We start from the raw sequence: 15,497 nt of genomic DNA on the forward strand, positions 1-15,497 counted from the left end.
TTCTACCGTACACGTCACAGCGCCCTCCTCCTCAATGCAAGACCCAAGCCGGAAGTCACTCATTTTCATGGCGCGGGATTCAAATAACTAAATAAATAGCGATCGCTTCCACACACATCCAAGCGGTCCATATCATTCAGAAGCATAAAATACCGCGTCTATTATGAAATAAACATGCTTTTTCGTGTCACATGCACTTTAACTCATCATAATTTTTATCTTTTGAGAACTACAAGTCTTTCTATCCGTGGTTCCCTTTAAAGTTAGACCAAACATGTCCGGGATGCTTACTGGAAATGCTTGGCTAAAGCTCTTTTAGAAACATCCAGGAAACTAAGCATTTGTTAAGAAAAGGATGAAGTTTGTGTTACCTAATAAAACTGATAATAAAGGGCTAGCTTTGCGGGTGAACATTCTTTGGTAAACTGTCACAGACAACTGAAACTCAAACTAGAGAGGAGGTATTTTAATTCTATTGTGGTTTCTGAGTGGTAACAATGAGGAGCAATGGAATGACTTTTGGCTGTGTGGTTGAAACAATGCAACATTATATCCAGATATTTTAATGACCACCATTTATTTTCATCAAAGTTGCGCAACGCAAGCGGATAGTTGGAAACAAGTTTTTTTATGGTCTTGTGTGTTTGAACTGAATGCAAAGCAATGGACAGAGAAGAGTGTGAAGACAAGGACAAAAGTAGGCCAATCAAAGAGCTCAATAGAATGTGGGAGCGATGTGTGCAAAGACACACACAAGTGCAAACGGCTTTGCTCGTGTTCCTTAGCAACCTTCTCATCCCCAACATGTCTTTTTCTCGACTCAGGGACAACAAAAGGTGGATGTAGCAGTTAGGATGGATAAAAACATGCAAATCCAGGTTAAGGCTGGCACAAGAAGGTGAGACTAACACGGTCTACCAATGAGATCTCGCAGCTCAACGACAAATGCAACATTTTTCTCAACAATGGACTTGATTGTTCGCTCCCACATAGCAGACTGAATTAGCAATCGTTTACTTTCAACGGGCAGCATGCCTGGCCAAAATCGCAGTGTTCATTTTTGGGTTTGCAAGAAATACCGAGAGCATCTGTTAATTTTTGTATGGATTCTGTATGGATTCTATTCCATTCTATAAAGATGTCCCGATCGATCAGCATCCGATCACGTCATTTTCAAAGTATCGTAATCGGCAAAAAAATATCGGACATCCCTTTTTTTTTTTTTTTTTTTTTTTTTTTTAATTAAATCGTTTTCTAATTGTATTTAACGTTACAGACAAAATGTCTTACACTCCCAGAGTCTTTAGTTTTGGCTTAAAGTAGGGCTATCAAATTTATCGCGTTAACGGCGGTAATTAATTTTCTTTAAATTAATCACGTTCAAATATTTAACGCAAGTAACGCATGCGCTGCACGACCCACTCACGCATTGTCGCGTTCAATCTATAATGGCGCCGTTTTACCTATATATAGAGCTAAAAGGCAGCGTAAAATAAGTAGAGTGGATTTTGGCAGTCTTTGGAGCCTTTTTTTAAATGGCTAAAGCCTTAAAGCCTTTTTGGGCCAAAAAAGGAAAGGTCAAAGATAAGCGGCCAACTTAGCACAATGTCACTTACAGCTACAAATCAAGTCAGAAACCTTGGCGTAATTATTGACTCAGACCTAAAATTTGATAGCCATCTTAAGTCCGTCACTAAATCCGCTTATTACCACCTAAAAAATATAACCAGAATTAAGGGGCTTCTGACTCAACAAGACATGGAAAAACTTATGCATGCATTCATTTTTAGCAGATTGGACTACTGCAACGGTATATTTACAGGTCTTGATAAAAAATCAGTCAGGAAGCTGCAGCTAGTACAGAATGCTGCAGCCAGAGTCCTCACAAATACAAGGAAGCTGGACCACATTACACCGGTTTTGAAATCACTACACTGGCTTCCAGTGAGTCAAAGGATAGACTATAAAATACTACTGCTCGTCTACAAAACACTTAATGGCCTTGGACCAAAATACATGCTTGACTTGTTAGATTCCTATGAGACATCTAGACCCCTAAGGTCGTCTGGAACCGGTCTTCTCCATGTTCCAAGAACAAGAACCAAGCAGGGTGAGGCAGCATTTAGTTATTATGCTCCTCACCTCTGGAACAAGTTACCCGAACGTCTGAAGTATGCTCAAACTGTTAGCTCCTTTAAATCAGGGCTAAAAACGCTTTTGTTTAGCACTGCATATCCATAACTGTCTATATAATTCAATCTATCTGCTTTCTATTCCTCTTGTGCTCATCTCCATTGCTGATTTCATCTATTATTAGTAGTAGTAGTTTTTGTTTTATTTTTATTTATTTATTTTTATTCTGTGATTAAATGCGATCTTTTGTCTTGGTTTTTACGTTGTGTTGATTTAAATGTGATTTTTATGGTCTTCATGTGATGTAAAGCACTTTGAATTGCCTTGTGTTGAATTGTGCTATATAAATAAATTTGCCTTGCCTTGCCTTACAATCCCTCTCTCAACAATTAGAAATATCGTGGGAAGCAATGTGGGGAAGAGCGGTATTTGATTGCTAGTTGATCTTTTTCTTAACACCCTATGTTATTTCCCAACGCAGAAAAGATATCAACTGGTGCCACTACGCACAGTCATGGTTGCACTTCCCATCATGCATTTGGGCAGAACAGTTAAATGGCTACAGTATCATTTACTGAAAGCTCAACAAATACAGTAGATGGCAATATTTAGTCACAATATACAAAATCACATTTATCCTTTAAGAATTACAAGTCTTTCTATCCGTGGATCCCTCTCACAGAAAGAATGTTAATAATGTAAATGCCATCTTGAGGATTTATTGTCATAATAAACAAATACAGTACTTATGTACCGTATGTTGAATGTATATATTCGTCCGAGTTTTATTGCCAAAATGTATATGATCGGGAAAAATTATCGGGAATGATTGGAATTGAATCGGGAGCAAAAAAAAAAAAAAGCAATCGGATAGGGAAATATCGGGATCGGCAGATACTCAAACTAAAACGATCTGGATCGGATCGGGAGCAAAAAAACATGATCGGAACAACCCTACCTCATATTATGTAATGTAAGTCATGAAAATAGAATAAACGTGTTTTTGACTGCAATGCACTTGACCAAAATATGTTTCAATAGTATTAAGGCTATAGTCATAAATAATGTGATTTAGCTTAGCTTAACTTAGCTTAGCTTTAAGATGTAGACACAATATCCTGATATAGGACAACAATACAGCGGATCCTCGTACATTTGCTGTCCGCATCCGCAGTTCACCTATTCCTAACATGCATGTTTTGAGAATGTGGATTCTACAGTGCCTGGTGAAAATTCACACTAGCATGAGATAACCATGCAAATTCCATACATGAACGTTGTGGCAACAATCGACACAGAGTCTCAGAACTGAGACAGACGTGCCAACCACTAGTTCATTGTTTTGCTGTTTTTTTTCTAATGTTAGATTATTCAATGTTAGATGCATATTTATGTACTTGTTGAACTATAACTGCTTGAATTTTAAAATTCATCTTCTCTTGTAAAGTTTTTGCTTCATTAGGTCCTGCATGACTTCCCGTTTGGGATGATTGAGCATGAAAAAAAAAAAAAAAACATTGCATGTGACTGCTAAGAAATCGGTTCTTGTGAATAGACTTGATTGTACAACAAAGCCTGCAAATTCAAATGCCACTACAATAACGCAATATGGAATTTGACACACTAAGGCTCGGTTCAAACTGCAGGTCTTAATGCACAATTCCAATTTTTTGTAATATGTTTACTTGCAGACTGCCTTTGTCCATTCAGCCCATTCAAGTATTATCACTAATTCACAGTCCAACACGCACAGAGCAAACATATCCGCATGCACAGAGGAATCAAAACAAATAACTACAGTGGTATGAAAAAGTATCTGAACCTTTTGGAATTTCTTAAATTTCTGCATAAAATCACCATCAAATGCGATTTGATCTTTGTCAAAATCACACAGATGTAAAAACAGTTTCTGCTTTAACTAAAACCACCCAAACATTAAAAGGTTTTCATATTTTAATGAGGATAGTATGGAAACAATGACAGAAGGGGGAAAAATAACAGTGAACCCTCTGCCTAAGAGGACTTAAAGAGAAATTGAAACCAATTTTAACCAAACAGTTTAAGTCATGTGTGTGCCCAATCACTGATGAGCGGTTTAAAGCTAGCCCGGCCACCATTCAGCGGATACAATTTCCAGGGCGGAGCAAGCCACAGCAAACAGACAGCGGAGTGGACCAATCAGCGACGGGCGGACGTGACGTTAGTAAAGCGACGAGGGCAGGCGAGGGACTTGGGCGCGGATGTAAAAATACGAGGAGAGCAGAGTTTATTCAACATGGCTAGCGCGAGACAGACTGTTGTCATGGACTTGTGTCGATGTGTTTTTGGTCATTTAAAACTGATTTTACCGTGGACTGGAACATATTCCCGGCTCTCCTGTTCACCATCTGTGTTGTTGTGGAGATGACTTCCGACGCAGAAGAGTGACGTTGCTCGTTAAGAACACGTCACGCAAATAAACAAATCTGATTGGACGGTTGATTTTGTCCGTGCTCGAGAGGCCGTTAATGGGCTGGGTCCCAGACTATTCTCGCAGTGTTTGAAAAATACAGGGAGAACAGTCTGGCCGCGCCAGGCAAGTTTAAAGCTGCCTTGCTCACGAATAAACACACAACTGGTAAAAATTGTCTTGATAAAAAGCATTGGCTGATGAGCATCATGGCTCGGTCAAAAGAGCTGTCTAAAAGGATTGCTGATTTGTATCAAGCGGGAAAAGGATACAAACCATCTCTAAAAATCTGGATGTTCATCAATCGACAGTCCAAGAAGTTGTCTACAAAAAGAGAGAATTTGGCACTGTTGCTTCTCTACCAAGGAGTGGCCGTCCACCAAAGATGACGCCAAGAGTTCAGCGCAGAATACTCAGTGAGGTAAAAAAAAAAAATCCTATCGGGTCTGCTAAAGACTTACAGAAATCACTGGCACAGATAGTTGTGGCAAATATTTTGTGGACTGATGGAACCAGAGTTGAATTGTTTGGGAGTAACACACGTCATGTGTGGAGGAAAAATGGAACAGCTCACCAACATCAACATGTCATCCCTGCCGCGAAGCATGGTGGAGGGACCATCATGATTTGGGGCTGTTTTGCTGCTTCAGACAACTTGCAATCATTAATGGAAAAATGAATTCAAAAGTTTATTAGTATTTTTGCAGGAAAACCCGAGGCCGTCAGTTAGACAGTTGAAGCTTGGAAAAGGATGGATGCTGCATCAAGACAATAATGGTTTCAGAAGAACAAAATACACGTTCTGGAGTGGCCAAGTCAAAGTCCAGACTTGAACCCCATTGAGAAGCGGTGGCATGACCAATAAACAGCGATTCATGCCAGATATCCCAGGACTCTGACTGAACTACAGCAGTTTTGTAAGATTTGGCCAAAATTAGTCCTGATCGATGTGCCAGACTGATCTGCAGCTACAGGAAGCGTCTGGTTGAAGTTATTGCTGCCAAAGTGGGTGGCACAAAATAATGAATGTGATGGTTCACTACTTTTTTGTCCCCCTTCTGTTATTGTTTGCATACTATCCTCATTAAAATATGAAATCCTATCAAGGTTTGGGTGGTTTTAGTTAAAGCAGACACTGTTTTTTCATCTGTGTGATTTTGACAAAGATTTGATGGTGATTTTATGCAGAAATGTGAGAAATCCCAAAAGGCTCAGATACTTTTTCATACCACTGTATTTTGCTATTCTATTGTAAAACGAGTAAACGTGAAGAAATGAGAGGTTTGTCTTTAACCTTGAAGGTTTCCACTGTTGTGGAACTCGTGTTTATCCTGACTGGAAGGGAATGAGAGAATTTCTTTTTAATTTATTTATTTTACAGTATGGGAATTACTCCGCTGTAGATATTCCGCAAATGAGTTTCGAGGCATGTCATGACTGAGTCAAAGTGGAAAATTACTCCACCTAATAGGATCCCAGATGACTCCTCATCTCTATTGACCTCATCATTTTACCCAACCACATGCTGTAAACCATCTTGACTTCATTCACCAATCCTGTACTTCATGAACTTCCTCCTAAAGTACAAGTTAACTAGTTTTCCTGTCTGCTTTTTAGTTGTTTCACCTTCAGGAACTAAAGCGACAGCAGATGAGTCAGGAACAGTGGAGACGCCACACTTCCTGTCAGCGTACAATATGACAGACTGCAAAGCAGAGATAGACACATTCTTCCCAAAACATGGATTAATCATCTGCAGGGTGAAATGTGCAAGTAGAGCTGTAGAATTGTGGCCTTTGCTGGAATTGAGCCCAGCAGCACTCCCACACTGTGGTCCTCTGGAGTGACTATGAGAAAAGTCTGGTTTCTGTGGCTTTTTTTTTCGCACCCCTCTCGCCATCAATCATGGTTTCTCGACCTCGTCTCCTGACCGTGACCTCATTTTTCTCGAGGTACCCTTCTCATGGCACCGGCAAATAAAGCTGTCAAAGCACGCCGTGTTACACGGAGGTTTTCCCAAATGTTTACAAAAGCATGCAAGGAAAGGGAGCTAGAAGCTAAATAGATTACGCGCATATTAAAATTCTAAACTTTTTAGCTTATTGTTTTTGTTGTTTGTTTTTTTAAATATCAATCCCTTGCGCAGCCAGAGGTCAAGGAAAGCTGCTATAAATCATCTACAGCTGCCAAAGATGTACACAGCCTTCAGCCATGTGGGCACGGATCTACGCACGGTTATTACTTAGTCACGAGCATATGTTTTTGTACTTACATCAGTTTTCCTGAACTTGGCTTTAAGGCTCTTCATGTTCGGTCTAGTAGTAGTCCATGTAGTTGCTTGCTCGCTTACAGCTGGAAAAAGAGAAAAGACTGATTGGGGTGGGGGTGCAGACACTTTTGAAATGTTGTTTCTTTTAGGGCTGCAGCTTTTGATTAGTTTAGGAGTCAATTAATCGATGAACTAGTAAGTTCGAATAATTGAGAAATTGGATAAGGAACATGAAAAAAATACAATACCTGAGCTAAGCCTCAAACGGTATAAAAATAAATAAAAGGATCTAAGTACAACGAAAGAACAAATGGCTAATTTACAGTGGGGCAAATAAGTATTTAGTCAACCACCAATTGTGAAAGTTCTCCAATTTGAAAAGATTAGAGAGGCCTGTAATTGTCAACATGGGTAAACCTCAACCATGAGTGACAGCATGTGGGAAAAAAAACTGGAAATCACATTGTTTGATTTTTAAAGAATTTCTTTCCAAATTACAGGGGAAAATAAGTACTTGGTCACCTACAAAAAAGCAAGATTTCTGGCTGTCAAAGAGGTCTAACTTCTTCTAACGAGGCTCCACTCGTTACCTGTATTAATGGCACCTGGTTTAACTCATTATCGGTATAAAAGACACCTGTCCACAATCTCAGTCAGTCACACTCCAAACTCCACTATGGCCAAGACCAAAGAGCTGTCGAAGGACAAAATTGTAGACCTGCACCAGGCTGTGAAGACTGAATCTGCAATAGGTAAAACGCTTGGTGTAAAGAAATCAACTGTGGGAGCAATTATTAGACATACAAGTCTAGTGCTGCGTAGATTAATCGATTAACTCGAGTATTCGATTAGAAAAAAAGATTCAAATTAAATTTTGCTGCCTCGAGTATTCGTTTAATTAGAGTGGCATTGTAATGGTTTATTTTGAAAGTGTTTGCATTGAGTTTTATCGATTTGGGTGGATACACTGCCCTGTAGTCTGCCTCATTTCACATGGCTGAATCCAGCTGCTCCATATTAAGACCAACATAAGCTAAGTTTTAGTTTGAACTAATGTTTTTTTTAATGCATTTGTAATTTAGTATATAGGTATATGTATTTAGCCGTTTTCTGTGGGAATATGTGCCTGAACGATTTGTTAAGAGCATTGTAAAAAACAAAACAAAAACATTAGCGTTTTATAGCATTTAAGCTAGCGGACTATTGCTATGTAAGTTAGCCAATTGTTCTATCGTTGTACATAGATCTTTATTTATTTATTTATTTATTTTTATACAGTTTGAGGCTCAGCTCAGGTATTTTAATTTTTTTGTGTTCCTTATCTGATTACTCGATTATTCGAACTAACTAGTTCATCGATTAATCGACTACCAAAATAATCGATAGCTGCAGCCCTATACAAGACCACTGATAATCTCCCTCGATCTAGGGCTCCATGCAAGATCTCACCCCGTGGCGTCAAAATGATAACAAGAACGGTGAGCAAAAATCCCAGAACCACACGGGGGGACCTGGTGAATGACCTACAGAGAGCTGGGACCACAGTAACAAAGGCTACTATCAGTAACACAATGCGCCACCAGGGACTCAAATCCTGCACTGCAAGATGTGTCCCCCTGCTGAAGAAAGTACACGTCCAGGCCCGTCAGCGGTTCGCTAGACAGCATTTAGATGACCCAGAAGACTGGGAGAATGCGTTATGGTCAGATGAAACCAAAATAGAACTTTTTGGTAGAAACACAGGTTCTCGTGTTTAAAGGAGAAAGAATACTGAATTGCATTCGAAGAACACCATACCCACTGTGAAGAATGGGGGTGGAAACATCATGCTTTGGGGCTGTTTTTCTGCAAAGGGACCAGGACGACTGATCTTTGTAAAGGAAAGAATTGTTAGGTTTTGTATTTGTTTTCTCCTAGTGTAACTTGTCCCTGTGATTGCCCATTGATTTCACCTGATGTGCCTTCTCCTAGCCTATCCTCCTGTGCTCACCTGTTCCTTGTTGTCTCGTTAACCCTTGTTTGCGTGTGTGTGTATATAAGCTCCCATTTTCTGTTCACTCCTTGTTGCGTCATTGTCTATGTCTATGTCTACGTCTGCCAAAGTCAAGACCTGTCCAAGCCCTCGTGTACCAGTCCCTCCGTTTAAGTAAGTTTTTGTTTGAACATTGCCTTTTTGATCCCCAGTCCTTTTGGTTGTACTTTGTGCTTTTGGTCAGTTGTTATTAAAACGTGTTTTGAGTTCTCCTCCACCTGCCTTGCTGCTTTTTGTTTCCCTGCAATTGGGTCCACACAACCTGCCTGCCTGCTCGCCTCCCTGACAAGAATGAATGGGGTCATGTATCGAGAGATTTTGAGTGAAAATATTCTTCCATTAGCAAGGGCGTTGAAGATGAGACATGGCTGGGTCTTTCAGCATGACAATGATCCCAAACACACAGCCAGGGTTACAAAGGAGTGGCTTCGTCAGAAGCATTTCAAGGTCCTGGAGTGTCCTAGCCAGTCTCCAGATCTCAACCCTATAGAAAATCTGTGGAGGGAGTTGAAAGTCCATGTTGCCCAACGACAGCTCCAAAACATTAATGCTCTAGAGGAGATCTGCATGGAGGAATGGGCCAAAATACCAGCAAAAGTGTGTGAGAAAATGTTTGGCCTCCGTTATTGCCAACAAAGGGTACATAACAAAGTATTGAGATGAACTTTTGGTATTGACCAAATACTTATTTTCCACCATGGTTTGCAAATAAATTCTTTAAAAATCAAACAATGTGATTTTCTGTTTTTTTTTTCCTCCACATTCTGTCTCTCATGGTTGAGGTTTACCCATGTTGACAATTACAGGCCTCTCTACCATTTTCAAGTGGGAGAACTTGCACAATTAGTGGTTGCCTAAATACTTATTTGCCCCACTGTATGTAAAATAAATGCTAATTGCCCATTTTTTGCTATTATAACAAAGAATCGAGACTGTTTTACATCCATATCTATAAAGAATTTGGGGATTTAAGCATTTTTTCACAAGAATTTTCAACGAAAGAAGCACTTTGTCTGTGATTCCACTCGGTCAGCTTTGACGGCCTCGCCAATAATGTAGGCCCCCTATTTATTGGCCCCGTGCCCCGTTGTCCCGTCCATACATTATGAAGTCTATGTCGCGAATATTCTAAGAATCGGAAATGTTTGCACATCTCTAGTAAGATGTCTGGAAATTGGCAAAAATGTAAATTGTTTCCAAAGTAAAAGCAGATTTTCTTCATGTGCTACTTTGATTCAACAAAAACATAATGAAGAAATCTGATAATATTTACAACTGAGAAGTTATATGTATGTTATAATTAGAGATGTCCCGATCGATCGTCCGATCACGTCATTTTCAAAGTATCGGAATCGGCAAAAAAATATTGGGCATGCCTTTTTTTAACTTTTTTTTTTTTTTTTTTAAATTAAATCGTTTTCTAATTGTATTTAACGTTACAGACATAATATGTTACACTCATCCAGAGTCTTTAGTTTTGGCTTAAGGTAGGGTTATCAAATTTATCCCGATAATGGCGGTAATTAATTTTTTAAAAAATGTATCGCGTTAAAATATTTAACGCAATTAATGCATGCGCTGCACGACCCACTCACGTATTGTCGCGCTCAATCTGTAATGGCGCCGCTTTACCTACAGTTGTGGTCAAAAGTTTACATACACTTGTGAAAAACATAATGTCATGGCTCTCTGAGTTTCCAGTTATTTCTACAACTCTGATTTTTCTCCGATAGAGTGATTGGAACAGATACTTCTTTGTCACAAAAAACATTCATGAAGTTTGGTTCTTTTATGACTTTATTTTGGGTTAACAGAAAAAGTGATCAAATCTGCTGGGTCAAAAATATACATACATGGATCTGAAAAAGCGAATCATTGACAGGTATGAACAAGTCTGGAAAGTCACTTGGAGCCATTTCAAAGCAGCTGCAGGTCCCAAGAGCAACAGTGCAAACAATTGTTTTTAAGTATAAAGTGCATGGCACTGTTTTGTCACTGCCACGATCAGGAAGAAAACGCAAGCTATCACCTGCTGCTGAGAGAAAATTGGTCAGGAGGGTGAAGATTCAACCAGAAGCTTGCCAGAAGCTTGTGGATGGCTACCAAAAGCGCCTAATTGAAGTGAAAATGGCCAAGCCACATGTTACCAAATATTAGCGCTACTGTATGTATATTTTTGACCCAGCAGATTTGATCACTTTTTTCTGTTCACCCATAATAAAGTCATAAAAGAACCAAACTTCATGAAAGTTTTTTGTGACAAAGAAGTATCTGTTCCGATCACTCTATCAGAGAAAAATCAGAGTTGTAGAAATAACTGGAAACTCAAGAGAGCCATGACATTATGTTCTTCACAAGTGTATGTAAACTTTTGACCACAACTGTATGTAGAGAACTAAAAGGCAGCGTAAAATGAGTAGAGTGAATTTTGACAGCCTTTGGAGCCTTTTTTTAATAGGCTAAAGCCTTACAATCCCTCTCCAAATGATTAGAAATATCATGGGAAGCAATGTGGGGAAGCAAGGTAGTAATTAATCTTTTTCTTAACACCCTATGTTATTTCCCAACGCAGAGAAGATATATCAATTGGTAGCACGACGCACAGTCATGATTCCACTTCCCATCATGCATTTGGGCATGGCTACAGTATCATTTACTGAAAGCTCAACAAATACACTAGATGGCAATATTTAGTCACAATATACAAAGTCACAAGTCTTTCTATCCGCGGATCCCTCTCACAGAAAGAATGTTAATAATGTAAATGCCATCTTGAGGATTTATTGTCATAATAAAAAAATACAGTACTTATGTACTGTATGTTGAATGTATATATTCGTCCGAGTTTTATTCATTTTTTTCTTAATGCATTGCCAAAATGTATATGATCGGGAAAAATGATCGGGAATGATTGGAATTGAATCGGGAGCAAAAAAAAGCAATCGGATCGGGAAATATCGGGATCGGCAGATACTCAAACTAAAACGATCGGGAGCAAAAAAACATGATCAGAACAACCCTAGTTATAATTTCAAGACGTTAGACCGGTTTAAGGTGAAGAGGGTCCGAAACTATTAATTGGTTGTCAAAATACACAGTAGTTGTCGATTAATTTGCTAATCGATAAGTTGTCGATTAAATGTTGCACCTCTACAACATTTTCAATTTGATCCCACTTTAACATTTCACCTTTTCACAAGGCGAGAGTCAGTTTGAAAGTAGCACATGCTATTCTAATTTGAACCTCACAGCAAATGGTTTCCAGCTTTCTTTGGTTTCCACCAATGTTTTAAATCAACTCCAAACCCTCCGGGATGTTTGGCAACTGTACTTCTGCCTTAGTTCCCTCAAGCAAGAGCTTTTTTTGTGTCCCAAATGACCTTGTCCATGATTTACCACCGAAATTATTCCAAGGAGCATTCCAGCCTTGTAATGAGGCTACTTTGCTTCGTTATGTTTCCACGCTCTCCTGCAGCTGCTTGTATTTCCAGAGTAAAGCTTACATTGTAAGCAACGCTAGGCTATTTGAATGTCACAGTTACCTGCTAGTGTTTTTCTCTTTGGCTCTAATTGGACACAGTGAGGGAACATAGTCTTGTCTTCCTTCTATTTTGGCTTTGTGTTGTAAAACACAATCTAGTTTCAAGCAGGCTTGAGTGAAGTGAAACAAATAGACCAAAGGGATTACTTTTACTGCTATGCCATCGCATGTGAGCAAGGAAAGCCGTTCTTTTGGCATGGATGTCTGCTTACAACAAAACTAATGGCTTAGATTTATGCTTAAATGGGTTAGTGCTGCATTAAATTACCCAACGATCCCACTAATTCATGGAAAGTTTCCAATTTGTTCCAGGGTTACGAACGCGTTCCATTCTTACGCTGGCAACGTAACCCGAATTTCCACGTAAATCGGGTAGGGCTGTCAAAATTATCGCGTTAACGGGCGGTAATTAATTTTTTTAATTAATCACGTTAAAATACTTGACACAATTAACGCACATGCCCCGCTCAGACAAATTTAACTGACAGTATAGTGAAATGCCCACTTGTTAATTGTTTTGTGGAGTTTTGCCGCCCTCTGCTGGCGCTTGGGTGTGACCGATTTTATAGGCTTCAGCACCCATGAGCATTGTGTAAGTAATTATTGACATCAACAATGGCGGGCTACTTGTTTAATTTTTGATTGAAAAATTGACAAATTTTATTAAAATGAAAACATTAAGAGGGGTTTTAATATAACATTTCTATAACTTGTACTAACATTTATCTTTTAAGAACTACAAGTCTTTCTATCCATGGATTGCTTTAACAGAATGTTAATAATGTTAATGCCATCTTGTTGATTTATTGTTATAATAAACAAATAGAGTCCTTATGTACCGCATGTTGAATATATATATCCATCTTGTGTCTTATCTTTCCATTCCAACAATAATTTACAGAAAAATATGGCATATTTTATAGATGGTTTGAATTGCGATTAACTGCGATTAATTATGATTAATTAATTTTTAAACTGTAATCAACCCGATTAAAAATTGTCATCGTTTGACAGCCCTACAATCGGGATTAACCCTTTAAGTACCCATACATACCCCCTCAAATCTCAAAATAACTATCCAAAAACATTTACAGTGGAAAGAAAAAGTATCTGCACCTTTAAGAATTTCTCACAATTCTGCATAAAAGCACCATCAAATGTAACCTGATCTTTGTCAAAATCACAGAGATCCAAAAACTGTGACTGCTTTAACTAAAGCCACACAAACATTTATAGTTTTTAATATTTTAATAAGGATAGCATGCAAACGATGACAGAAGGGGGAAAAATAAGTAACTGAACCCTCTGCCTAAGGAGACTTAAAGAGCAATTGAAACCAATTTTTAATCAAACTTTTTAAGTCAGGTGTGTGCCCAAACACTGATGAGTGGTTTAAAGCTTCCCTGCCCACTATAAAACACACACCTGGTAAGAAATGTCTTGATGAGAAGCTTTGTCTGATGGTTAGGGTTCATCATGGCTTGGTCAAAAGTGCAGTCTGAAGACCTGCGATCAAGGATTGTTGAGTTGTATAAAGCTGGGAAAGGATACAAAACCATCTCTAAAAGTCAGCATGTTCATCAATCGACAGTCAGAGAAGTTGTCTACAAATGGAGAAAGTTTGGCACTGTTGCTTCTCTCCCAAGGAGTGGCCATCCACCGAAGATGACACCAAGAGTTCAGCGCAGAATACTCAGAGAGCTAAAATAAGACCCTAGAACGTCTGCTTAAGACTTAGAGAAGTCACTGGCACAGTCCAAAATCTATGTGCACACATCAAGTATATGTAAAACTGTGGCCAAGAATGGCGTTCATGGGAGGACTCCACGGAGGAAGTCACTGCTGTCGAAAAAAACATTGCTGCTCGTTTAATGTTCGCAAAAAGGCACTTGGACACTCCACAGAGGTTTTGGCAAAATATTTTGTGGACAAATGAAACTAAAGTTAAATTGTTTGGGAGTACACACAAGGTCATGCGTGGAGGAAAAGTGGAACAGCTCACCAAAATCAACACCTCATCCCCACCGTGACGCATGGTGGAGGGAGCATCATGATTTGGGGCTGTTTTGCTGCCTCAGGGCTTGGACAACTTGAAATCATTAATGGAAGAATGAATTCAAAAGTTTATCAAGATGTTTTGCAGGAAAACCTGAGGCCGTCTGTCACAGTTGAAGCTGAAAAAACTGCAACAAGACAATGATCCAAAACACAGAAGAAAATCCACTTCAGAATGGTTTCAGAAGAACAAAATATGGAGTGGCCAAGTCAAAGTCCAGACTTGAACCCCATTGAGACCTAAAGACAGCGATTCATGCCAGACATCCCTGGAATCTAACTGAACTACAGCAATTTTGTAGAGAAGAATGGACCAGGATTAGTCCTGATTGATGAGCCAGACTGATCTGCAGCTACAGGAAGCGTCTGGTTGAAGTTATTGCTGCCAAAGGGGGGGGGGGGGGGGGGCACAAAATATTAAATGTCATGGTTCACTTGCGTATTTTTCCCCCTTCTGCCATTGTTTGCATACCATTCTCATTATATGAAAACATATAAATGTTTGGGTGGTTTTAGTTAAAGCAGACACTGTTTTTTCATCTGTGTGATTTTCAGATCACATCACATTTGATGGTGATTTCATGCAGAAATGTGAGAAATTCCAAAAGGTTCAGATACTTTTTCATACCATTGTACATGTAAGTTAGTATTCAGTGATGTAGTATTAAAAAAAATAATAATAATAATAATAGGCGGAAAACACTCAGGTGACTGAAAGTTCCGCTCTGAGACCCCCAATTTGGCCAACTTTCAAAACTGTCCGATATGCATGTGTGATACATCATCGGAAGGGTTAAAATCTCAAATTTTCAGGGGGAACAAAAATTTTTTACAGGAGGGCATTTAAAAAAAATTTAAACAGCGAAACCCTATATGCAGGTGAGAGCACTCAAGAGCAGAATTGCAGACGCCATGACTTTAACGAGATATTATCACGTACTTACCTTGTTTCAATCCAAAAACTCCACGTAGCATGTATCATCACTGAGTGTCAAGACACAGCTGTGAATGGCCACAG

The 15,497-nt window shown here is 39.1% G+C and overlaps 1 protein-coding gene across 6 annotated transcripts in view; it reads right to left on the reverse strand.

Annotated features, from left to right (window-relative positions):
• The window catches only part of rai14 (retinoic acid induced 14), a 100,159-nt gene that overhangs the window by 82,783 nt on the left and 1,879 nt on the right, over positions 1-15,497 (reverse strand). For 5 of the 6 annotated variants that reach the window (XM_057818172.1, XM_057818170.1, XM_057818173.1 and 2 more), the window contains exon 2: positions 6,855-6,934. In XM_057818172.1, coding sequence (XP_057674155.1) covers positions 6,855-6,934 — 80 coding nt within the window. Of the gene's footprint in view, positions 1-6,854; positions 6,935-7,441; positions 7,567-15,497 lie in introns of those variants that run through there. The other variant, XM_057818174.1, reaches the window with a different exon arrangement.

This window comes from Corythoichthys intestinalis, chromosome 17 (genome assembly GCF_030265065.1).
Source record: "Corythoichthys intestinalis isolate RoL2023-P3 chromosome 17, ASM3026506v1, whole genome shotgun sequence".
NCBI classification, from domain to species: domain Eukaryota; kingdom Metazoa; phylum Chordata; class Actinopteri; order Syngnathiformes; family Syngnathidae; genus Corythoichthys; species Corythoichthys intestinalis.